General features: G+C 48.8%; 10 protein-coding genes across 10 annotated transcripts; 2 read left to right on the forward strand and 8 right to left on the reverse strand.

The window, feature by feature from the left end:
- Nucleotides 1-50: 50 nt before the first annotated feature.
- Nucleotides 51-1,655, reverse strand: N7537_009390 (MFS transporter; the record flags this gene model as incomplete). The annotated part of the gene is made up of 3 exons (XM_056900444.1): nt 51-706; nt 758-1,295; nt 1,368-1,655. 3 exons carry the CDS (start codon nt 1,653-1,655, stop codon nt 51-53), a joined length of 1,482 nt encoding a protein of 493 aa, XP_056749112.1.
- A 243-nt stretch (nt 1,656-1,898) lies between these two features.
- Nucleotides 1,899-2,838, reverse strand: N7537_009391 (uncharacterized protein; the record flags this gene model as incomplete). The annotated part of the gene is made up of 4 exons (XM_056900445.1): nt 1,899-2,259; nt 2,322-2,416; nt 2,473-2,601; nt 2,659-2,838. 4 exons carry the CDS (start codon nt 2,836-2,838, stop codon nt 1,899-1,901), a joined length of 765 nt encoding a protein of 254 aa, XP_056749113.1.
- A 1,084-nt stretch (nt 2,839-3,922) lies between these two features.
- On the forward strand, nt 3,923-4,872 carry N7537_009392 (SDR family NAD(P)-dependent oxidoreductase; the record flags this gene model as incomplete). Its single annotated transcript, XM_056900446.1, has 2 exons — nt 3,923-4,619; nt 4,673-4,872. The coding sequence occupies 2 exons, from the start codon at nt 3,923-3,925 to the stop codon at nt 4,870-4,872; spliced, it is 897 nt and encodes a 298-aa protein (XP_056749114.1).
- Nucleotides 4,873-5,389: 517 nt separating this feature from the next.
- N7537_009393 (uncharacterized protein) lies at nt 5,390-5,854 on the reverse strand (the record flags this gene model as incomplete). Its single annotated transcript, XM_056900447.1, has 1 exon — nt 5,390-5,854. The coding sequence occupies one exon, from the start codon at nt 5,852-5,854 to the stop codon at nt 5,390-5,392; it is 465 nt and encodes a 154-aa protein (XP_056749115.1).
- Nucleotides 5,855-6,052: 198 nt separating this feature from the next.
- Nucleotides 6,053-6,638, reverse strand: N7537_009394 (GFA family protein; the record flags this gene model as incomplete). Its single annotated transcript, XM_056900448.1, has 4 exons — nt 6,053-6,303; nt 6,367-6,430; nt 6,490-6,536; nt 6,587-6,638. 4 exons carry the CDS (start codon nt 6,636-6,638, stop codon nt 6,053-6,055), a joined length of 414 nt encoding a protein of 137 aa, XP_056749116.1.
- A 700-nt stretch (nt 6,639-7,338) lies between these two features.
- On the reverse strand, nt 7,339-9,227 carry rlmA (SRF-type transcription factor RlmA; the record flags this gene model as incomplete). The annotated part of the gene is made up of 3 exons (XM_056900449.1): nt 7,339-8,895; nt 8,954-9,110; nt 9,172-9,227. 3 exons carry the CDS (start codon nt 9,225-9,227, stop codon nt 7,339-7,341), a joined length of 1,770 nt encoding a protein of 589 aa, XP_056749117.1.
- Nucleotides 9,228-10,964: 1,737 nt separating this feature from the next.
- N7537_009396 (DUF1708 domain-containing protein) lies at nt 10,965-14,402 on the forward strand (the record flags this gene model as incomplete). Its single annotated transcript, XM_056900450.1, has 6 exons — nt 10,965-11,151; nt 11,240-11,397; nt 11,460-11,553; nt 11,607-11,835; nt 11,891-14,265; nt 14,323-14,402. 6 exons carry the CDS (start codon nt 10,965-10,967, stop codon nt 14,400-14,402), a joined length of 3,123 nt encoding a protein of 1,040 aa, XP_056749118.1.
- A 519-nt stretch (nt 14,403-14,921) lies between these two features.
- Nucleotides 14,922-15,922, reverse strand: N7537_009397 (ThiJ/PfpI family protein; the record flags this gene model as incomplete). Its single annotated transcript, XM_056900451.1, has 4 exons — nt 14,922-14,940; nt 15,029-15,416; nt 15,506-15,743; nt 15,845-15,922. 4 exons carry the CDS (start codon nt 15,920-15,922, stop codon nt 14,922-14,924), a joined length of 723 nt encoding a protein of 240 aa, XP_056749119.1.
- A 1,258-nt stretch (nt 15,923-17,180) lies between these two features.
- N7537_009398 (uncharacterized protein) lies at nt 17,181-18,017 on the reverse strand (the record flags this gene model as incomplete). Its single annotated transcript, XM_056900452.1, has 1 exon — nt 17,181-18,017. The coding sequence occupies one exon, from the start codon at nt 18,015-18,017 to the stop codon at nt 17,181-17,183; it is 837 nt and encodes a 278-aa protein (XP_056749120.1).
- A 1,928-nt stretch (nt 18,018-19,945) lies between these two features.
- N7537_009399 (putative sucrose transporter) lies at nt 19,946-22,197 on the reverse strand (the record flags this gene model as incomplete). Its single annotated transcript, XM_056900453.1, has 8 exons — nt 22,061-22,197; nt 21,894-21,919; nt 21,571-21,815; nt 21,431-21,497; nt 21,306-21,377; nt 21,054-21,243; nt 20,885-20,997; nt 19,946-20,832 (listed from the first exon to the last, which is right to left on the reverse strand). Exons 1-8 carry the CDS (start codon nt 22,156-22,158, stop codon nt 19,946-19,948), a joined length of 1,698 nt encoding a protein of 565 aa, XP_056749121.1. The 5' UTR covers nt 22,159-22,197.
- Between the last annotated feature and the right edge of the window lie 888 nt (nt 22,198-23,085).

Consider the following 23,085-nt stretch of genomic DNA (forward strand, 5'->3'; position numbering starts at 1 on the left):
CAACATTCTCTCCCTCACATTATCCTCCCCAACTTCTCTGGTGTCGTATTTCAAGTTTTGTTGGCCGACATGCGAGACCACATCCGAATTTTCTGTCCATAAAATAAGAAAACAACTGGAACGGGGGCCAAAGCAACAGCCAAGAACGCCAGAAGACTAGTAGCCCAAGGGAAGCCCAGGTTGTGGTACATAGCATTAGCAAAGAGAGGAAATCCGGCCCCGAAGCAGCTTCGAACAACCGTATTGGCAGAGATCGCGCTATTCGCATAAATCAGGTACACATCGACAATGTATTTCAGACCAGAGATGAAAATGGCAAACATCGACGACGATACCAGCGCTGGCGCCACGATTTCCACGCCCCAAGAAATATGGGGGTTGCTGGTCCACGCAAACCAGAACAATCCAATGGGCAGTCCAATGGCGCCCACAATCATGGGCGGCAAGCGGCGCTCCGGTATAGATTTACCTGGGGTTGAATTTACCTGGCGCGCGAAGATCGTAACGGACCAAGTGAACATGCCCACCAGCCCGATGATGATCCCGACGAACAGACCCAGGAAGGAGAGAGATCCGATCTGAGGCTTCCAGCCGCGTTGCTCCACGAACGAGATGGGAAAGCCTTGAAAGAAGAGGAAGAGTAGCCCGTACAGGAATCCCATGTACAGTGTGACCAGGATCATGATGGGCTCTGTTGCAAGGAGAACTATATGACTGGTCAGAGGGTAAAATGATCAAAGTCCGTGTGACTACTTACTCCACGGACGCACGAGATACACCTTCACAAAAGAGTTCATCGTCGTCTCACTTTCCTCCTCCTTACTATGCAATGCCCAGTTCTTCGTTTCAAAGCGAAGTCGAGCTGCCTTGGCCGTGAGTAGGGTCGGTCCAAAAGTCTCAGGCAGGACGAGCACGGCGAAGATTGAGAAGCTATAAGCAATGATCATTGTAATCCACATGGTCCATCGCCAGCCAAGATAACTCTGGGTGATGAAATCACCCACAATTGGTCCAATAACGGGGCCAACGAAGGCCGTGGCCACGAAGTAATCCAGCGAGATTCCGCGACTGATCGCAGTGTTCCATACGTCTGTCAAGGCACCGCCTGTCACGGCCATAGATGATGCACCAAAAGCACCGCTAAAGAATCGCGAGATCAAAATTGTATAGAAATTCTGTGCGAGGGCAATCGGAATACAGAAGGTTGCGAATAGCACCACACCACTGAGAATGGGCCATCGGCGCCCGTACTTTTCCGATAGAGGCCCGAAAATCAATGGACCGGTAATAAACCCCTATGTGTAGAAGGATATAATCGATTAGCTCTGGAACTTCTGCCAGGAGATGTAGAAAAAAGGGAGCTATACAATCAGAAACATGGTGGTGGTCAGAACAGCAAGCTCGGAGCTGACATGGAATTCCTTCTCCAGCGATGGAGCAGTACCACTCATGACGCTGGAACCGATATTGACGACCAAAGGCAGCATAATGAGCACAGAGCTGACGAATAATTTGTACTTTGGGGACCAGTTATGAGGATTTTCAGGGTCATTCGGGCCGTCCCATTCTACTATCCATGTCGGCTGTGCGGGATCGGGACCCTTTTCGGCATTCTCGACATTATCAGCGTTCTCAGTAGAAGAAGTGATCGACATTTTGTGTGATTATTATTGATATTGAGCGTGGTCGAAGGCATTATCTATATGCGTCTGACTGCGGAGCTCGGCAGCCGCGTCCGAGTTAATGATGTGTGTATGCAGGGAATCATCATTTATGATCCATAGATTGACCGGAAGTACGGCACACATATACAAGGAAGGGACAGGCATAATATTATACTCCTGAAGGTGATAGCAGCATCTAGTCACCGCTGGGTTTCTTGTATCCAAAGCCACTCGCTATACCACCATAGAAGCAGCAAGCATAACAAGCCCACCAAACCCATCCATTCCCTCGCACCACTCCTCCCAATTTGCAGTAGTCCTCGCTGGGTTGTTCGCAGTAATAGATGTATGGACCAGCGCTGTCCCACCGTTATTCTCACCAAGTTTGACCAAATCCCCGCTGTTAGTTAAACCAAATTCAGCCTGAACTTCGCCTTCTCTTTGGCTTTCTGACTTCCACACAGCCTCATTGCCTGCTTCCCAAAGCTGTTTCTTTGCTGGCAGTGGTGCGAGAACCAGATCCATGGGTAAATTGCACATTTCTGCGGGGTTAAAGTAGAACAGCATGTTGAAAACTTTGTAAACAACAGATAATCTAGATATATTAATCAGCATCTTTCCGGTGAATTCAGCACAGACTAATAGTGAGAGACAAACCTTCGTCTTGATTCCTCGAAAAGCCAATCTTCCCAACTTCCGTCGAGACTGAAGTTTCCCGCAATGTCATTTTCAGTCAGTTTTTGAGCCACAACCTAAATTATATTATTAGGATCAAGTCAACAGAGGTTCATATACTGTCTATACTCACTGTAACTGCCGCAATTAAAAGTGAATCGAAGCCATTGTACTCCGTTTCTCCGTCATCAAGCCGTATAATGATGTAAATAGCTAGGGCTTGCATAGCAGCAAGCAGCTCCCATTTCGACAATGTCGGACCCTAGGGATCCTGATTAGCTTCTTTTGCATTATCTCTCTAAGCCACATCACCTCGCACCTCATCGCACAGCCGTTCACACTCCATGCGCACATTTCTCCAGAACAGCTTTCGATTTCCTTTCATCTCACCGCTGATCATATGCACCAAATTAATGCAGTTAATCAGCGGTTCCATGGAAAACTCGGAATGCACTAAGGATGGATGGATAAATGGTGGAAGAGAGTTGTGGCGCAGCATTGTGAAAACATAGGATTTTAGCGTATGTAGTAGGAGCTTGGCAGTTCGTTCTATCCCAACGTTGATCTTTGGTCTTTTAATGAGTGAATGGGGCTTGGGCGTCGGCAATGCTGGTATTGACCAATTGGCAGCGATAGGAAGGTTGATTTGAATTTCTTGGTCAATCGGAGGCGAGACTGGAGAGACTAGTGGACCCCCGGTCCAGGGGTATAGGTTTGTCTGGCTTGTATGGACATTCGAAAATTCCGCGAAGTTGTAATCTGGTACATCCCAGTTGAGATATTCGCGTTCAAGGTCTGTCATCTCTTGATCTACAACAACAAGCTCATCATGGCGAATCGTATCTCTATTTTGGTAATTCGAAAGATTCAAGGCATTGCTGTCCTGAACAGCAGATTTTTGAGATTTGGGCGACTTTGAGTCATACTGGCATTCAATACCCTTGACGGTGCATCTCGAGCACTTGGGCCACTTCTTATCGCAACGTGTCTTCGTTTTTGCACAAAAATGACAAGATCTGGGTCGAGGGGTATGACCAACGCCTCGGGACCGACAATAGTACCCATGTCTCTTCAGCGTAGACTCTATAATCCACTCAATTTAGTAAGATGGGAGACCAGTTCTAATAGGGGTGAAACTTGCCCTTATCGAACGGTTTGTTACACTCAGTGCACCGCAAGACGGATTGGGCAATTTTCTCGGACATTTCAATTTAGACTTGTCATTTGTATATCCCGAAGATCATAGGTTGATTGTCCTATTAGGAATGGTTCATTGGGGCTGCCTGGGGAAGTGAGGTCCTGGGCGGGGTATTTGTCAGCTCGGGCAGAACATTTTGTAAATGCCGATTTAACGACCCCGAGTCTGTCTCTGGCCACGTTAGTAGTTAACAATATGATCAGCAATTGCTATCTACTCGAAATTCGAGTCATTCCTGTAATTCCGATAAACCAACACTGTCAAATTGCCAAACTCCGTGACCGACATGAGGTTCACATATAAGAATGGACGCCGTCCTTCAGAAAGCATGCTCTCCATCAACAAGCAAAACCAATATTTCGATCCATAAACACATCTTATAGCCATGGCAGCCCCGTTCCCATCCCCGACCACAAAATGGCACTCGGAAGCCTACCCGTCTATATCCCCCAGCCGACCGGAGCTTTCTGCCAAAGGCAGAACACTGGTAGTGACCGGAGGAGGTACGGGCATCGGTTCCGAGACTGCTCGCCACTTTGCCGAGGCAGGCGTATCTCGGATCGCCCTCCTTGGCCGCAGAGAACAACCGCTTCTCGAGACCAAAGCCTCCATTGAAAAGACGTTTCCCGGCGTCAAGGTATTCGTGGCCCCGACCGATGTTACGAACAAATCCCAAGTGGACGCGGCTTTTGCTGAATTCGCCGGTGACGGATCAATCGATATTCTGGTTAGCGGTGCAGCTGTCATTGGACCGCAGGAGGCTGTGGAAAGAGTCGACAGCGACAAGTTCCTTGAAGCTATTCAGGATAACCTCAAAGGTTCACTGGCGGTTGCCCAGGCGTTCCTTCGACATGCATCGCCTGATGCCGTTGCTATCGACATCAACTCATCTGCTGCGCATGTGAATTTCGGTCCTGGGTTTGCTTCTTACAGTGTCGCCAAATTTGCTGTATTCCGACTTTGGGATTCTCTGGCCTTTGCGAATCCAGGTATCAGCGTGTTCCATATCCAGCCTGGTATTGTGGATACCGCAATGAACAGAGAGGCTGGAGGTGTTAAAGCCACTGGAATTGAGGATCACGGTAAGTCAATGTTTGATTTCTGATCAGGGTGAACAAGAAGCTGATTTTGGTAGTGTCTCTGCCGGCGAGCTTCAGTGTTTGGCTTGCAAGTCCCGAGGCTCGCTTCTTGAAGGGCAAGTTTTTGTGGACAAACTGGGATGTTGATGAGCTCAAGGCTAAGGCCAAGGAGATTGAAGAGAGCAATCAGCTTAGTATTGGGCTTGGCGGGTGGCCTTTCGAGGATGCCAGCTGGAAGTCAACGTGGAAGGCTTAGCCTTTTCCTGTTATTCCGATTTTCCTGTATTTAGAGGCTTGTGCTTTGACCTCGAATTGATTAGGGTAAATTTGGGCCAGCCCAACAGCTATCAATTCAAATTTGTATATCTTTTTCTTGACGTCAATGCCAAGCTTCGGTATGAAGCTATCATCCTCCCCACATCAAAAGCCGAACACCGAACTACAGAGACCCATAAATTTGGGTTTAGAGAAAGATAATACTTCAAAGCTCCATTTTACCTGTAAGCAGGGCCCTAGCCCTCCATACATCAAACCCCGAAACCCAAAAAGTAAACCTCATTCATACCACATATACCCACGCCGCACAGCTTCAAAATAGACCTCCACAGCACAATTAAGCACGATATCCTGAGGCATCAAATCTACCCCACTGGAATGCCGATACGTAGGCCTCTGCGGATATGCCGAAGGATTCAAAGTCCGAGGTTCAATTTCCTTAAGTTCCACACCCTCAACCTCCACCAAATCTATAACCGCTGCATACTGATTCGCCTTCATAACAATGTCGAGCAGGCTCCCTTCCGCGCGTGCGCACCGACCTCACGATTAGTAGCATCGGTGAGGTACCAGAAAGCATTATTCAGTCTTGCATTGTGATATCGATCCAGCTTCTGGATGAACTTGGGCATCTCGTTAAAGTCACAGAAGATGGTGTAGAATGTGATGGTGGCGTTGTGAATGCGGGGCCTATCGCTGAGGTCTCCTGTTGAGTTGTTTGCATTGCGGTCCTTGGATGCGAGGTAGATGTGACTGGCGGAGATGCTTGATACTGCGGCTTCGGGTTTTACGGTTCCGTTTCCTTCTCGCAGGCATGGTGCTTCTAGGATTTCGCGGAGGCTGTTACAGGTCGAGATGACTTCCCAAGAGGTTTCTTCGGACTTGCTGGATGATTCTATGATGAGGTGGATTATTGCTCGTTCTGGGAAGCGACGGGCGGTATAGTAGCCTCGTAGAGTCATGGTGAAACATGTCATGGTTGATGGTTATTTGTTATTTGATTAGGAATGAAAGAGGATGAGGGTAGAATTAAGAATTTAAGGGTTTAAATAGCCATGACACCAGACGATGGAACAAACACTGGGGACTTTGGAGAGTCTCAAGTGAATAAATGAATATATTCCTCTTGGATATAGATGTTTTGACCAATATCAAACCGCTCAACCTAGCAGTTGCTCCTGCTTAGCACCCTCAACAGCAGCAAGGTAAGCCGGACGGTCCTTAACATAGAACTCAACATCAACCTTTCCTTTGAGATTAGCCTCCCCGCCGTCGAGTGTTCCAGCCTTGACGCAAGTCATATCGGGCATGATCTCCAGTTCTGTATAGATACTTGAACCGCAGGTAGGGCAGAAGAAGTGCTTATTGATCTTTCCACTGTCTCCGACTGCATCGTAGGAATTGGGGGTACCTGTTTAGAAAGACGAAAGGGGTCAGGAATGAGAAGTTGATCGTGGGCAAGGTATAAATTTACCCTTTGTCACTTTGAAGCTGATGCGGGGAACGACTGCATTGGAGGTAAATGCACTACCGGACCACTATTCAATGTTAGAGATTATGTTCAGGTTCATTGGCATATATAAGGCTTGTGTTTCACCTTCTGGCAGTCGGTGCAGTGGCACAGGGCGGCCAGATATGTGTCAGCTAGGATGTTGTTAGCTTTGGATGTATCTTGGTTCGAGCAATTGATATACCTTCAACGGCGTAAGTAACACCGCCGCACATGCAGCTTCCAGTGAAAGTCATTTTGAGTTCAGGATAGATAGTACGTATACTAGCTTGTGTGAAGAAGCACCTTGGTGGAATAAAAGTACAAAAAGCGGGGTTGGTGTCAGGCTTTTATACTTCGCATTGTCCTTATCCTTTCGGTATTTGATCTTCGATCGAACGCCGAAGTGAGGGATTTAAGGGTTTACTCCTCAATCAGGGAAATGGGAAGTTTACCGTTTAATGGTGTAGAAAGGAGTAGACATGGGCAGGCAGAAAAAAAGATTGGCATCATTCCTAGAAACAAGAACCTGCTTTATATACATCATCCAAGAGTCAAAGCAGTTAAATAGACCCAACGCCTGGTCTCTACCAAAAAACGCGAGATTAGAAAAATCAAGAGATAAGAAATAAATGAAGGTAAAAAGTTGACACAAGACAGCACTGGTGTATATCACTTCAAGATCCAAGTAAGAAACGTCATTGAGAAGAAGATAAGACATAAGGAAAAATGGCGAAAGAAAGGAATGACAATAACCGGGGTATAGAGAGGATACATGGACTGCGAAGCTTGATCGAACTAGAAATGGAGAACATTCAAATGCCCCCGGGGCAAAGAAGAGTTACGGGGTATTGACAAGAAAAGTGAGATTTTATGTCCATAGGGACAGGTCTCTTGATCAAAATGCCAGCACTTTACAGTATGGGGGACAAATTCCCCAAGGGAAGCCAAGCATCATCAGGTTTTCGGCTTTTTATGTGCACCTTCCCCTGCGGATCCACTATCGGGGCTTTTTCTCTTCTTGTCTTGTTCGTCTTCTCGAGAAAAGCTGGGGCCGCTTTGCACTGCCGGAGTCGGGAAGGTGAGGGGACTGGGCAGCATGTTGGAGTCTGGGCCGGACCGGCCAAAGCCCCATTCGGGGAAGAAGCTGGAAGGTGACGGGAGGAGGGCATCGGATACAAACCGACTCGGCAGGGCAGATATGGGTGTTTCGATGTTATTCGAGTTATTCGCATTATTCGGATTTCCACTACTGCTGCCGTAAGAGTCGTTTCGCGTTGCGGCAACGGGAGGAGGCGGTCGTGCGAACGGATTTGGAGGCCCTTGCGCTCCCGCACTCAGTATTGCACCGGCTGATGGCGACGGAGGGGGTAAGACCACGCCCGGGGGACCATTTTCGGCACTTCCTTTCGCAGGCGTGGAAGTTTTATTCCCAGCGGAATCGCGTGACGAGTCGGCCGTGGCACTGCCACCATCGGAGGTTTCGCTAGGAATCTGCACCTTTAACTGCGGTCGTTTTGATGGCAACGGTCCGCTGTTAGTTCGAGATGGTGGTTTGATTTTTGGCGTCGAAGCAATTGGCCCTGGACGAGGTGCCTCCGTCGCAGCTCTGACAGGCATTGATTTGGAACCAAGCGAAGCTTGTGGTAGTGCTTCGACCTTGAGAGAGTTGTTATTGTGAGACTCATATGATCCCGCTCCAGCTCCAAAATGGCGGGCGAGCACCGATCCTCGATCATCAATGGGGGTGAAAATACTCCGTGATTTCGATAGCGACTTCATTTGGGGTGGTGACTGGCTGTGCTCTACTTTCATTGCAGAAGAATCATCTTGGGGGTGCTCCGAGCCAGGCCGTTCTTGGTGACCATCAGGGGCGAACCCTGGAGGCATCGAATTTCTCCCATGTTCCTGCATGTATGTCTGCTGCACGTGCTGGTGGGGCCCCGGGGGCATTCCTACGGGATGGGCGTGTTGTTGGAAATGCTGTTGGCCCTGGTGCTGGGGCGGTATTTGCTGGGGCGGCAAACCGTGCGGGTGCATAGGAGGCGTTCCTTGGTGTTGTCCTGGTGGGTGTCCATAGTGCGCAAACTGTCCCGGTCGAGGTTGATGGTTCATAGCGTGGACATTCGGATTGTACATGGACGGATTCGGCATATACGTAAACCCTCCATTCTGCGGGCCAGGGGGTGGCGGCGGTGGAGGTGTACCATGTTGCTGAGGGCCTAGATTTGAACTGACTCGGCGGATGTGATTCCTTGAGGAGGGACGCGAAGTGCCTTGCGGTTGCGGGGTTCCATGACGTGTCATGGCATGATGGATAGGGGGTGACGCGGAGGGTGCATGATTCATGTGCTGGAAGACGGGCTGATTCTGGAGGTGAGGGGGAATGGCGGGGTGGCTCTGTTGAACTGCTTGGATATCCTCGGGAGCCGGCGAAGCCTCATCTTCTTCATCATCGTCATCTCGCTTACCCGCGAAATCTTCCGGACCTTTATGCTCGTGGGGAGGGCCAAACTGAGAAAGAATTACCAGTTAGAGATTTTCGGGATAAATCGAAGGAAGTTCTACCCACATATTGATAGCGACCAAGAGCATCATGCATGTCGCATGATGAATACTCGTACAGTTTCTTGTTGTGGCCAAAAATAATGACAGCTACATCAACGGAGCAAAGGACGGCGAGCTCATGCGCCTTCTTGAACAGACCCCCCTTTCGTTTCAGAAACGTGCTATAGCCGAAGAATCTCCGGTTAGCGACTAGAATGCTTCAAGTGGGATGATTCAACATACACTGAGCGGTTGCGGTCATCTTTGATGGCCTTGATCTCAATCTTTCTGCGACCCATGATGGATAACTACGGGCGCATCAATTGCGCACCGATAGCAAGATTGAGAATAAAAGGTACAGGGAGCCGCGGAGCGACTTGCGAGATACCTCGCGCGATTATGATTTAATTAGCCAAGATGTAGAATCGACGCGATGGCGATCCTAGCCACACGGTGGCACACGGGTGTATGTGAAGATATTTTGTCTCTTCACGAGGATATCTGAGGAATAGTATGACTAGTCAACAAAGGGATCCGAAACCAGAAACCAATGTGGTTTCACCGTAAGAAACTCTGTAAATAGTTGAGGAGGGGGCTGGACGCGACTTGACAACAATCAAGAACCCCCGGAGTTCAAAGGACAGTGAACCCGAGGAGATAGGAAATGTTTAAGGGGCAATAAAGGTTCCAAAAAAAAAAAACGAAGTAACTGGGAGCGGAGAAAGGATGATTGACGATGCAGGAAAGGTTGATTCTAAAGATAGAATCGAGGGAGAGACCTGAGAAGATTTACTTGCTGACTCATCTAGGCCTTAGGCGCCGGGATTCTATATTTATCTTTGTCTCAGTAAGAAGGACTTGTTACAAAGTACCCATGACATGTTACTACGTACAGTTAGTCTTTTCCCTGCAGTGGCTTGTCACAGTGGGGTCTTCCCCTCCAGCTCCTATTGGATTTTAATTTATCGCTGCTCGGATATACCAACTCCGTAGTCTTTCAGCTCTTCAACCGTGTAAGGGAGTAACCCTGGAGGGATGGGTCTATGATGTCAACCCGGGGAAGCTCAGGCACTGATATACTGTAGATTAGAGATCCACAGAGATGTCAGATTTATATTTCAGATAAAGCTATAAAGCTATAGAGCTATAAAATTATAAAATTATAAAACCATCCATGATACCAGGCAGTTCTAGTCCCGTGATATAACCCTACATCTCCCTATAAAGAGTAAAGCGCCAGATCTGTATAATCTGATCTCAAAGCCACCATTGCATCTTATAAGTTAAAGTAAACGTCTTATGTATTTTGACATATGTATATGTAGGTCAAGTACATCCATTACTTACATCCATGTGATTGGCTCTAATAGGAGATTGGGCAGGGAGATCATATATACATGTCGACACGTCTGAATGACAGTCCAATAGAATAGACCTATAACCCATATACATAATAAATATACATAACCTTGGATCCCCCAAACCCAGATCAGAAAAATGATCACTGTCGGTATCATTCATTCTAATTCTTCCCAAGTTCAAGTTCAATTTCTTTTCTAAAATAAAATAAAAACGTTGAAATCCTTTGTGTGGGGAGATATTTAACGGAGTCGAGACTCTCAGCGGGTAAGTTTAGTTTGGTTTACCCCTGAGCTTCGTGACTTCACTTTTTTTTTTCCACTTCTCTTCTCAACCCTCGCTTTTTCGTTTCTTTTTCTTTTCTCTTGTGCTTTTCGTTTCTGAGGTTTCTTGTGTGGTTCCCACTCTAAAGAAGCACAGATCAGATCCCAGACCAAGGGATCCTTTTACTTTGTCCTGCTGTTACCGGGGCTGCAGGACATCCCGGACACGCCTAGACATTTTAACTATTCACTCGGTCGAATTACCGTGTCGGTTGTCTGCATTTTGTCATTTGAGACTTCTTGCTAATTGATTAATAGAAGTAAGGAAAAAAAAAAAAAAAAAAAAAAGCGGACCCTCAATCTCTCCCCACAGACCGTTTTCTGACACGCGAAGTCAATTGTCGCATTCCCGACATGTCCTTCTTTTCTCGCGTGTTTCGGGGCAAGGACTCCACTGCGACAAAGAAGCAGTCCAAGCCCACCGCGGTCAACACAGCCCCCGCGAAGCCCAAATGGACTGATGCGTGGCAGCGGACAGAGGTTGCGCCGGAAGAAGTTCAAGACCTTGTACGAGGGTGTGTGCATGAGCTCAAGGCCCGAGGTAGGTGGATTGATATCTTGACCGTGGATTACGGGCCATGCGGGCCATACGGGCTATTGTTCGGATTGCTAATCATTCGTCGCTACAGCTCTCCACACGCCGTTCCTTCTCCTACCGTTCCGTCCTAGCTCCGATCCCAGTGCAGCTCGCACATTCATTCGCAATTATTTTAATCAGTCTTTTGATAAGGGCTCACCCGTCAACGGAGATGTCTTGTCGCAGGAGCTCCGGCTCACTGAGCCCATGGTGAGGGATAATTTCTTCCCGGGGGTTATCAGGGGAGTTACTAACGTTGATGATCGGAATAGGTTCTTTGTGGTGTGATGAAATGGTGCTGGAGCAGACTCCCTGGCGGTGTCGTCACTTGGGAGGCGTACGAGACCTTCAAGATGGGCGAACATGGTATGCGATATTGAATAGAATGCGGGGGAACACACGCGCTGATGGAAATTTAGATTCGGATATGGCCCGCGACGCTTTCTCGACTTTCATTCCGATCGGCGGCGATTCCGATGCACGTACCAATATTATTCTCGACTTCTTCGACCTTTTGGCTGCCATTGCGGCCCATGGAAAATCCAATGGCTTGGGAGGCCGCAAACTTTCACGATACGCTGGATGGTGGGCGTTTGAGCATGTCGATACAGGCAATGGCTTCGAGGCCGCCTATAAGAACTGGGCTGCGTATGGATTTCCATGATCTAATATTTCCAGATGGTATTCTAACATCAATCTCTAGTGCCGCCGATGCTACGAGTCACTTGTTCTTCGCCTACCTTCGTTCGTTGTCTCCCGATGTCCACCGCGGCGTGAGCGGCATCTCATCGCTACCCATCTCTCTCCAATCACTCGTTGAAGCGACCGAATACCCTCCTGAAACCCCGACTTTGTTGCAAGTTACAACGACAAAGGTTGTTATGATTGTGGAGAACGTTTCCCCGACGCCATTTTCCTTGTTGCGACGCGCCAAGAACTTTGAATACCGCGACGATGACTGGCACTTGCAGGAGTTTGCCAACTACGAAGACCCCGTCAGCGCATTGACCGACGAGTGTCTTCGTGTTCTCAGATGTATCTCATCTGCGAACCAATCCAGCGTTTCGAGTACCAAGCAGTCCACCAGTTTACGGGATGCATCCTGGTCTCGCTTCGAGGATATCGGGTTCGGTGGTTCGATCGACTCTGACCCGGAAGATGAAGCCAAGGAAGCTGCTCCGCCGGCGACTGGAATGACTACAAAGAGTGGGCCTGCGGGAAGCTTGCAATCTGTTCCTCAATCTGGAGGAGGTGACCTTGGCCGTCCCACAACCCCCTCGTGGGCAGACTTCATGTCCTCCGGATTCGCGGATGAAAACGGGTTGAAGAACCACATGGGCCCTCTGCTCTTGCCTCCCGATAAGGTTCTACCTCCCATTGCCTCTGCGCGTGGCATGAGCTCCCAGTCGCACAAGCGCTCCTTGGATATCGAGCCGGCTCTCGAGCCTGCCGAGTTGGCAAGTATCACCACCCTAGACATGGACGACTCGTTCTGGTGGGTTTGGATCAGCAGTCTGTCGGGTGATGAGCCATCTGCCCGCAAGGCTGTGTTTGGTCGATGCGCGCTTTTGGAGACTAGAATTCGGGATACCAAATGGCTGATCCTTGAGGAGCAAATCAAGGGTGCTGCCCCAGAGCCTGAGGCCGGTGCTCAGATTGTCGAGAAGAAGCGATTCTTCAGCTTTGGTAGCCGTAAAGGAAAGCTCAGTCGCCGCAAGTCGTCGGCCAAGAATATGCCTAACATTGAAGACTCCTACAAGCGGCCCAATAACCAGGGAACGCACAGCAAGACCAGCATCGGACCGGATCAACACAAGCGGATCCAGGAAGCTGCGGCCGCTCTGCAAAAGAAGCACCGCGAGCAAGAAGCGGAGGCGAAAGAGAACCGCGCCACTCCCAATAACAACCGTTACTCCAAGACCAACTCCGTCATGACCCTTCAGCCTGCTATTGTGAATGAAGCCTCCCAGGCCATGAAGTGGACTAAGAACTACGACAAGGGTGCCTTCAGGGCGGCATATCTCAATGACGACCGCGCTGGCACTGGTCATCTTGAAGAACCCCAGGACGCCCCCGAGCCGATTTCGAAGGACCCCGAGGAGGGGCCTACCACGCCGTTGGCACCTCTTCCAACCAACTCTGCAAAGAGTGGTCCCCCGCCACTCCCCAAAGAAGCTGCTGCTGCTGCTGTTTCCACTCCTCTTCCCCCTTCTCCTAAGGAAGCGCCACCTAAACCTGTCAACAGAATCACTCCCGAAGATGAGAAGCCCATCACAAAGTCTGCCATTGTTGAACAACCTGCTGAGCGTCGAGACTCAGTGGACGAGGCGGCCAAGAAGCTGAAGAAGAAGACTGGCAATTCTGCCTTTAAGAGCATGTTTAGTGCCAAAAAGAAGCCCGAACAGCAACCGCTTCCCGTGAAGACGGCTGATGTCAAGGAAATCTCCAATGTGGCAGCTACTCGTGCGGCCCTCGAGGCCAAGGCGAGAGCAGCTCAGGAGTCTGGTCCCGTGAAGAAGAAGCCTGTCCCTCCCGCCGCCGCTGTCGCGGTTACGCCCGTGACTACTAAGCCGGAAAAGCGCTCATCGCCCGAGCGTGTCCACCCGACCGCTAAGGAACCTGCTGCCAAGCCCCCAAGCCCAACTCAATCCTCCGCCTCTCTGGAAGAGAACGGTGCGCCGCCCAAGACCAGACGCGCCATCGAGTATGATGCTCTCTCGCGTGTTGACACCAATGAACGCGACGCAGCAGATCAGGAGTTCTCCAAGTTCGACCAAGGCCCTCTGAGTGATCAGCCTGCTTTCGTCCCCGAGGATTCCCCCGTGGACGACCAATTTGCAGTACAGAAGACCGAGGTTCCCCAGACCCCGACTAATGGCAATGGTGTCCGCCCCGAGACCGCCACTTCGCCTGAATCAACCGAAGCTACACAGGATCGCTGGAAGGCGATCCGCGAGGCTGCTGCCCAGCGAAGTGCCGCTGCCAACGAGGAACAGGCGCACGAGCACGATACCGAGGCCAACACCCGGACTAGTCAGTCAGAGCGCACTGACGAGGGAGATACTAGTGGAGAAGAGAGTGAGTAGTAACTTCCATCCGCAAACCTGACCCCACACTAACAATTTGTTTTCACAGCCATCGAAGCCCGTGTCGCCCGCATCAAGGCCCGAGTGGCCGAGTTGACCGGCAACGTCGAGGATGGACAAAGACGCTAGTCTGTGACATCCCCATACCAATTTTCCTTTATTTTTCCAGATCATTCCCCCCTGGCTCTCTATTCGCTATGATCCAGGATGTATCTTTTGTTAATCGTATACCCTTCTCCCGACCAGACATTGGTCGTGTTTGCTTATTGAGCGCGGTCTGAAGACTGAACGAGGTCCCCATTTCCATAATCCGGACATGGACAGACCGACGAATACTGCGATACGATTGATGGATTCCTTTTTTTTTGGTTGCGACATCTGTTTATTTTTTTATTTTTTTTTCTTTCAAATCCCTCTTGACCTTTCTCCAGTCTCTGATCTTCGACTCAACAAATCTTTTCCTGTCTTGGGTTTATTACCTTTCCCATCAAATTTGGGCTGCTGTTTGCTTTTTTTTTTGTATGTTGCTCTATTCCCCTTTCGCTACTGCTATTGATTCTGGTTTCGCTACCCATATGAATCGCTTTGTGTCTTTGAATTGAAGTACTACCTATGCAATATGGACTCTTACTTATTTCAAGTATACAATCAAAACCAGAATAATATACTAATGGCAAACTTTGAATAACATGATCGTAAAATCACATTCTGTATTCTTCTTCCTTGCTTGGATCAAATCCTAACCCCTAATCTACAACCCCAAAGCCTTCAAAATCGCCTTCCCAACCCCAGTCGCCGATCCCGGATTCTGCCCGGTAATAATCGTCGATCCCGTGCCAGCCGCTTTGCCAACAACAACCATCTCCCCCCAAGGCTCCGCAGCCTTAACGTACTTCCCACCAGTAACCCGTCCAAGCTCCGTCTCCAACATAAACGGCATCGCAGCAGACAGATTCACGGCATCTTCCTCGTCATTCGAGAACCCGGTCACGCCCACGCCGGAGATGAGTGGCACACCAGAGGGTGCTGTTGCGTTGAGCAGGACGCAGGGACCGTGGCAGACGGCTGCGACGGGCTTGTTGGCGGCTGCGAAGCTTTGGATTAGAGCCAGAGAGGTGGGGTCTGTGGTTAGGTCGAACATTGCTGTACATAGGCATATGTAGTTAGTGGATGCGCCATTTGCAGAGACAGGATAGCCATAAGTATAGCTAGAAGGGAGGTAGGCAACTCACGTCCATGACCACCGACGTAGAAGAGAGCATCGAACTCGCCCGCGCGCGGAAGAACATCCGCTAGCTTCTGCGTGTTCGCCCAGAGGGCTTTTTGTTCTTTCAGGAATTTTTGCGAGACCTCGTCTGACTCGGAGGCCTTTACGGAGGATGGGTCGAGGGGCGCTTCGCCGCCGTTCGGCGAGGCGATTGTGAAGGAGACTTTGTCGTGGAGGACTTCGTAGGGGTGGGCGAATTCGGGCTTTAGGATTTGTTGTTAGTATAGGATTCATTTTGGGATTGGGTTAATGTAAGAATTGAGTGCGCCGGTGTTTAATTGAAGCTGTAATTGGGGTTGCGTACCAGATACCAGCCGGTTGGGTGACCGGTGTCGCCGAGCTTGTCGTGGGAGGTGAGGACGATGAGGACTTTGGGTGCCATTTTGGTGGTTCTTTGTGGGGATGTCGGTGAAACTGTAGAGATAATAGTAGGTTGATTGTGTTCAATGTTTTGTGTTTTATTCGAATTGAGGGCGAAGAATGGCTATGAGCTATTTTATATGCTTCCCTTCCGCTTGCGGCGATCAGCATCACCAGTGTCATCATCCCGTCACTAACTCCACAAGGTTAATTTGTGGATTATTCATCCTTGCCGGTCGATCCAATGGGATTTCTTACTGGACGCTCCATAGTACAGAAGAGAAGCTCCCAAGCTCGATTTATAAGATGATGTCATATTTATACTGGACACAAGTCCTGATAGAAAGCTTTCTATTCCAATTGATAGATTAATCCGGGTTCCAACTCGGGGATACTCAGAAAATACCTCGGGGATACCCTCATTTTCGCTTATAAACCAGCTAATTTTGAGTATCCCCGAGCTGGAAACCAGATTAATAGATAGCATGCGCATCTGCTAAAAGGTCACATGACTTCTATTTGCCCTTGAAACCCAATAACATATGAGCCGAAGTTAAAATACGTTATGTTTATAAAGTACAGACTGTGTACATCAATACACGCTAGTCACATCACGTGCGGAATCTCTTTTTTTATACCCCTTACCCCTCTTTTAGGGCATTCATACATCTTTTCATGTTCTCAGTACGGATGGATGATCGAGAGATCGGGGTTGATACTTTAGATATCGGGAACGGGACTGGTGGGGCTACCATATACCATATCTTGGATGGTTTGATTTGACCTCACACTCAACAACGACCTGCAAACTGTGGTGTAAATGATTCATTCGCTAAAATTCCATTTCAAATCCCCAGATTATTCCGTCGTTTCCCATTATATCCCTATTATATCCCATTCTATACCCACAAAAAAAAAAGGAAGAAGAAGAAGAAGAAGAAGAAGAAGAAGAAGAAGGAATCACCAGCTTCCATATCTTCATGACCGAAAACCCAAACCCCAGTATCGCAAGTATCGCTAGCATCAATCTCAGCCAAAAACCCTATGACGTCTTCCCCGGTGCTCTTTCATGTTATCCACACGGCCAAAGGCCTGATCACATTCCGGACACTTGACGGAACGATGTGTGACATGCTGTACTTTGATGTGGCGCATCAATGATGCAGGGCTGCTAAACGTCCCGTGGCGTGTACAGCCCATCCAACCACATGTGTGGCCATCCGATTCACTGGGAGAACAGGAAGACTGTTAACGATGAAGTGGGAACATGGGAACATGACTCACTCTTGTTGGTGGAGGTCACCATGAGCAGAAATTGCTTCCACGTCAACAACTTCAAAGTTGTTCTCGTTTGGTCGAGTTGTTGTCTCTGGGGTGGAGGGACTCGATGCCGAGGACTGGGTATGGCTTGACGTGCGACCGGGACTGAGATTGTCTTCGGTTCCCACCTCGGTGGTTCTGTACCGCATGGTCGAGGCAAACTGCATGTTGTGCTCGTTTGGTGGAGTTGTCGTCTCTTGAGGGGAGAGACTCGGCATCGAGGACTGCATCCGGACTGTGGTTTGACCAGGGCTGAGGTGGTCCTCAGTTCTCCCGGTGGCTCTATACTGCATGGTCGAGGAAGACCGTATGCTGCTCTGATATGAGTTATCCACTACGGGGTTACCTGTGGTGGCATGCATAGTCCAGTTTGGGTCAAGAGATGCGGCTGCATGGCTCATAGAAGGGCTGTAAAGAAGCCCATCCTTGGATCCAATAGATGCGGATGCATGGATCATAGAAGGACTGTAAACAGGCCAATCCTTGGGTTCATTAGATGCGGCTGCATGGATCATAGAAGGATTGTAAACAGGCCAATCCTTGGGCCCAATAAATGCGGCTGCATCGCTCATCCAAGGTTTGTAATGTGGCCAATCCTTGGGTTCATTAGATGCGGCTGCATGGTTCATAGAAGGACTGTAAAGAGCCCAATTCGTAGATAGTACAGGGGGATGTCCGACCGCAAAGGCAGGCGGTTGCATGGCAAAATTTCCAGGGTAATACTTGGGCTGCTCACTACTCTCATGAAGCAGTTGGCATAGCCTCAAGTGTTCTTCAAAATCTGGGGTGTACGCCATAATGAGTAGGGGGGAAAAATACTATGCAAGTGTATTTGAGACGCAGGAACTAGAAGTGAGATGGGTCCTTTAAATAGGAGATACTATGTCCAGTGGAGTTAGGCTGAGATGAGCCCCGATATGAGCCTCCGAAGAATCAATTCACAATTTGGCTAGCTCACCAATATGTTTGGCTAATCCACTTCTCAAAATGAGGCCGTGCAATGGGACTCACCGACATGGTTTGATGGATGCCCAAGGTGAGATCAACGGATGACCCCTGTTTCCTGCGTTCCAAGCTGCCTTACACGTGAGGGGAAAAGATTCAAGGAACAGGTCAAATCTTTCTAGAGGCCTAACAGCTTTGCTTTACACTTGCAAAGCCAAGTAAGGAGATAGGACACCCTAATTCCCTTTTTACGCCTTCTACCTATTTAGTATGTAGTATTTAGTATTTACTTGACTATTTGGGTTTATTGACTGCTTACATGTATATAGCGAAGATTAGAGTGAAGTACCCCCGACTTTACAGGATCCCCGATCTCTTACACCGACTTCTCTCTTCTCCGATTGGCAGCCTTGTTTCCCCGGGTTATCTTCCCTTTGCGTCTTTTTGAAACTTATCTTTCTCAATTGTTCCTTTTATTTATATTATTCTTCGGGTTTTTTTTCTTTAAATAGTACCGGGTTACCGACACCAGCTTGAACACAGCTAGTGACTGCTCATGTAGGAAACCCGGGAACTTCTATCTACCTTAACAAATTTGTGATATTCTAACGAAATTTATTTATAGTAGTGAGAAGATGACCTGCACTCTGTGCCCCAGTGTTCATATAAGAGACGGTTTAGACCTAAATTATCAAATCAACATTGCTGGTTTTACTCCGTAGTTTGTAAAGTATTGTTGGCGTTGTGGCCTAGCCTGATTGGGTGTAGCTTAAGGCTCAGCAAATCCAGGTCCAGGTTCCAATACGGAGAGCACATTAAACCAGCACATACGCTCTAGAGTATCAGTTAACATCGCCGCAGACTCCGAGACACATATTATTGTGATACTCGGCAACGTGTTAAAATCGGGTTATGTGGTGGCGCAGAGGGATCGGAGGGGAAACGCCACATTTGGACTTTTATTTAACATATAAAATACTACACGTGGTACCTGTCAAACACCATGTACATAACGGAGTATCCGTGGACGGAGTCGAGATATTGATCTAATCTTGATACCATATTCGTCACACCTCATCATGAAAGTATCTACATAGAACGCTGTAGAACGCCTGCGGGTTAAAACGCGACCTGGAAGGAATATCCTCAGGTAATCTGCCCATTTACAACATGCATACGCTAAACCTTCCAATGACAGCGCATGGTGGTACTCTTCTTATAAACGTAGTAAACACAAAGTAACTACGTGAACGGTAGGAGTTGGGTGGGGCCATGGGTGCTGGAGCGTAGACAAACCCAAAACGCAGATTCCCGCCAAGAAATTCGTGGCTGGGTTGTAATGCGCGCACGCCTATTGTTTTATAAAGGCGATGCCGCGTCAAAACACAAATTCAGCATATCGTCGCAAGGGGCTGAAGCCCATACTACAAGTAATTTCACTAACCTCTGGACCTAACGGTCGTGAGAGAACAAAGCAGAAGGGCCAAGAAGATCCGCCGTAAGTTAATATATGTAGATATTATGTATTATGTATGTGCATGCCAAACCAAAAAGAAAAAAATGACAAAAAAACTCCTTTTATGGAGACAGATGAAGGGCCCAGCTCACTGTACATGTAGACTCTCTCTATCAGTGTGTCCACAAACACAAAGTCCCAACCTTAGTCAGGACAAGGCTCGCATGCAATATACACCGGGTATCGAGCAAAAATCAATAACTATTCATCGCAATGGATCGTAATTTTGCAGCTTCCACAGCTCCCGCTCTGCACTGCCTGTGCTCATAGTATATACCGCAGTCGACGGGTAGCCTCAGCGGCCACAAGCGCACTTATTGCGCCGATGAAGAGACAGATGGAGATGGCGTTATATCTATCCTTGTCCAAGTTCATCCACGACTCTGAATTGTTATCAGATGTAGGCTCTGCGCTTGGTTCGAGGATACTGAAGACAATCCAGCTGATGAAGGTTCCGACGAATTGGGGTAGGGTCGTGTACACATTCAGCACGCCCAGGTAGATTCCGGCTAGTTCACCGGTTGACGGGATATTGGATGCGTGGTCCTCCTCGTCGGTGTCACTATCGGTGGAATCGTGGTGGTTCAGTCGGAGGACATCTAGCTCGGTGTCGGCGGCGTTGTTGCGCAGACTGGCTGAGGTGATCATCGTCACGCCGGATCGGGAGGATGGTATTGCGGGGGAATAGCCGCCCATTGTTAGTTTGTTGATTTCCACGCCCATGAAGGCGAATGGAGCCCAGCCGCTGATTGCCCAGGGAATACCGCATACTGCGACTAGGAAGGTTGCGAAGGCGCGGGAGTGTGCTAGAGGGGCGAAGATCATTGTGGCGGCGAACATGATGTGGGAGATCAGCCAGGCCGTTTGGAGGTCGGGTCGGATTGCGGTGATGGCTTTGAGAACTGCTGCTACCTTTGGTGGAGGTCGTGCGGTGAATCGCGTCCGCTTGGCATCGGGCTGCATGATACAAAAGGGTAGGAGTACAGAGCTGAGGACTGTGATAGATGAGAAGACTGTTAATGAAAGACTGCCCACACGGCCGACTTCACCAAGCATGTCTGTCGCTTTGGCCATATCGTCTTTTGGTACTTCGTAACGGAAGTAGGTTTCGCCAACCCAGGTTGTGCTGTAGAAGAGGAAGGGGAACCAGCCTAATTAATGTTAGCGTTGTTGATCTCTCGCTGGGTGTGGAATTTCCCATACCAATCCAAGCCCAAAATTGGGCCCAGCAAATTGCTTGGATACGAGGTGGCAATTCGAAAGTAGTTTTGAACAGCTGAGAGAGGACCTGGATAGCACCAGCACTTCCATCATCCCTGTTATCACAAAATATTAGTTGATGGCAAGAAGTTTCGGTTCAAGTTCAACCTACCTTGCCGATATCAAAACTCGCTCTTTTACCGAGTATGAGGTGATTGCCACTGCCACCATCAATGACAAAGCAGCAATCACTGTCATCTGCTTGAACTGCGTATCTCCAAGGAAAGTACCAAAAATGCTAACGGTATCGATAGCACCAACCACATAAGCAAAGAGCTGGCCAATGGCGGACATTCTCCCGGCTATGTTGTACAAAAAAAGGTCAGTGGCGTTTTAGGCTGAGACATATGGGGAAGGGCCATACCCCATGCGGATCCAGCTTGTTGCGATGGAATCGGTAGCGTATCCACAATCAGACCGCGACAGCACGCTTGCACTAAGACATTGTAAGCCATCTTCAATTAAGTTGCGGATAAGTCTGCCACTTACCAACGTTGATGGAAAAATCCACTGCATAGATACTCACTACAGCCAGGGCAATTGTGCCATTTTTGGCCTGCAGAAAATCAATGTTAGCTTTCGCATATCCATAGACCTAGGAAGCAGAGTGTTCCAGTAAGGATATGTACCTTTTCCGGATCTTTAACAAATAAACCAACAATCTCTCTTGTCCACCCCAAGACAAGCAGACAAAAAGCGACAACAAGCGATCCAAAGACCATGAAAGGTCTACGTCGACCCCATTTCGATCGTGATCGATCGGCAATAACTCCAATAAGAGGCTGGATAATCAACCCAGACAATGGGCCAGCAATCCACACCAACGAAGTCTTAGACTTCGTCAAACCGAGTTGAAGAAGGTAAGGTGTACAATCTAACAAGAAAACCACGTCAGCGATCATATCCTAAATCAGCCCCAATGGAGACTATTTGGAATGTGGATAGGTCTTACAGGTCATCTCAGTACCCCACGTGAACCTATTCCCAAGGAAAACACAAAGTCAGCCACAGACACAACCCAACCATCCATGGCCTCAAAAAACAGCACAGGCGAGACAATGTCGCGCAGTATCTAACCCGCTATATCCGACAAAACAAAACAGAAGGGGCAATACGCACTGCAATCCCACCAAACTAAACGTCAAAAGCGCCATCCTGGTGGACTCATTCCGGCCCTTGATGGAGGGCGTCCCCGCCCACCTCGCAGCCTGCGGCATCCTAATTATCCACGTGCTATCATACACTCAGTTTCCCGCACTCGCGCTCATGAACCAAACCCAAAACTCGAAGGTGGCTAGTGGCCTAGCCAGTGACCGAATCAAGTCGAAAGTCGAAAACACCCGTTGAGAAGAGAGGCGCAATTCAGAATCGAAGTAACAAAGTATGTGATCTAGGAAGGTCGGGGATGCGTTCCGGGGGATTGGGAAAGGGGCCGGAAGGTGTCTAATCCTTCGGGGAATTGAGTCGCGTGCTCTTTTAGTGCTGTCGGCGGAGCTCGCGGGGGGCCGAAACGGTGTACGGTACGTCCGAAATTCGTCGTTTGTTGACGGCGCGGATTGGGAGGAGGGTGGCTGGGTTGCGCCGGAGGTATCGATGGATGCCTATGCAGTTGTCGAAAATCGTCTATGGGAATTATAAGAGAAACGAGACCCTTTGTCACAGTTGAAGAAGGAGAGAAAATCCGCGTTGGCCTGAGCGCCTCTATGCGGGCCCCCGACCTTATCGATTCATTTAATTTACGAGATACCCGCCAGCCCTGGAACCCTTGTGCCGATCCCGGCTTTTCGCATGTCAGGGTCAGCTATGCTGGGGCTTTTATTCGTCTGTGTACGGGATCTAGTTTCCCACTCTAAATGCATTAGGTTTCTAGTATTTCGTACTTCCATGTTTGTTTGCAGCCAGCGACCTCAGCCTTATGTCAGCATCATGGTGGACCTTTGGTGATTGGCCACGTGTGATAACGTAATCAAGGGCCCTGAGCCAATTATAGAAACACAGGGGGTTTGTACAAAGGAGACACGGGACATGATGTACGAGTACGTGCACTCGCAAACTTCGTATAGGGGCTCTGATTCGGGACTTACCTGATTAGGGAAGTACCTTTGCTCGAGGGGCTTTTTTTTTTTTTTTACTCCGTACATATT

This window comes from Penicillium hordei (assembly GCF_028827395.1).
Source record: "Penicillium hordei strain IBT 12815 chromosome Unknown utg000005l_segment0_segment0, whole genome shotgun sequence".
Classification (NCBI taxonomy): Eukaryota; Fungi; Ascomycota; class Eurotiomycetes; order Eurotiales; family Aspergillaceae; genus Penicillium; species Penicillium hordei.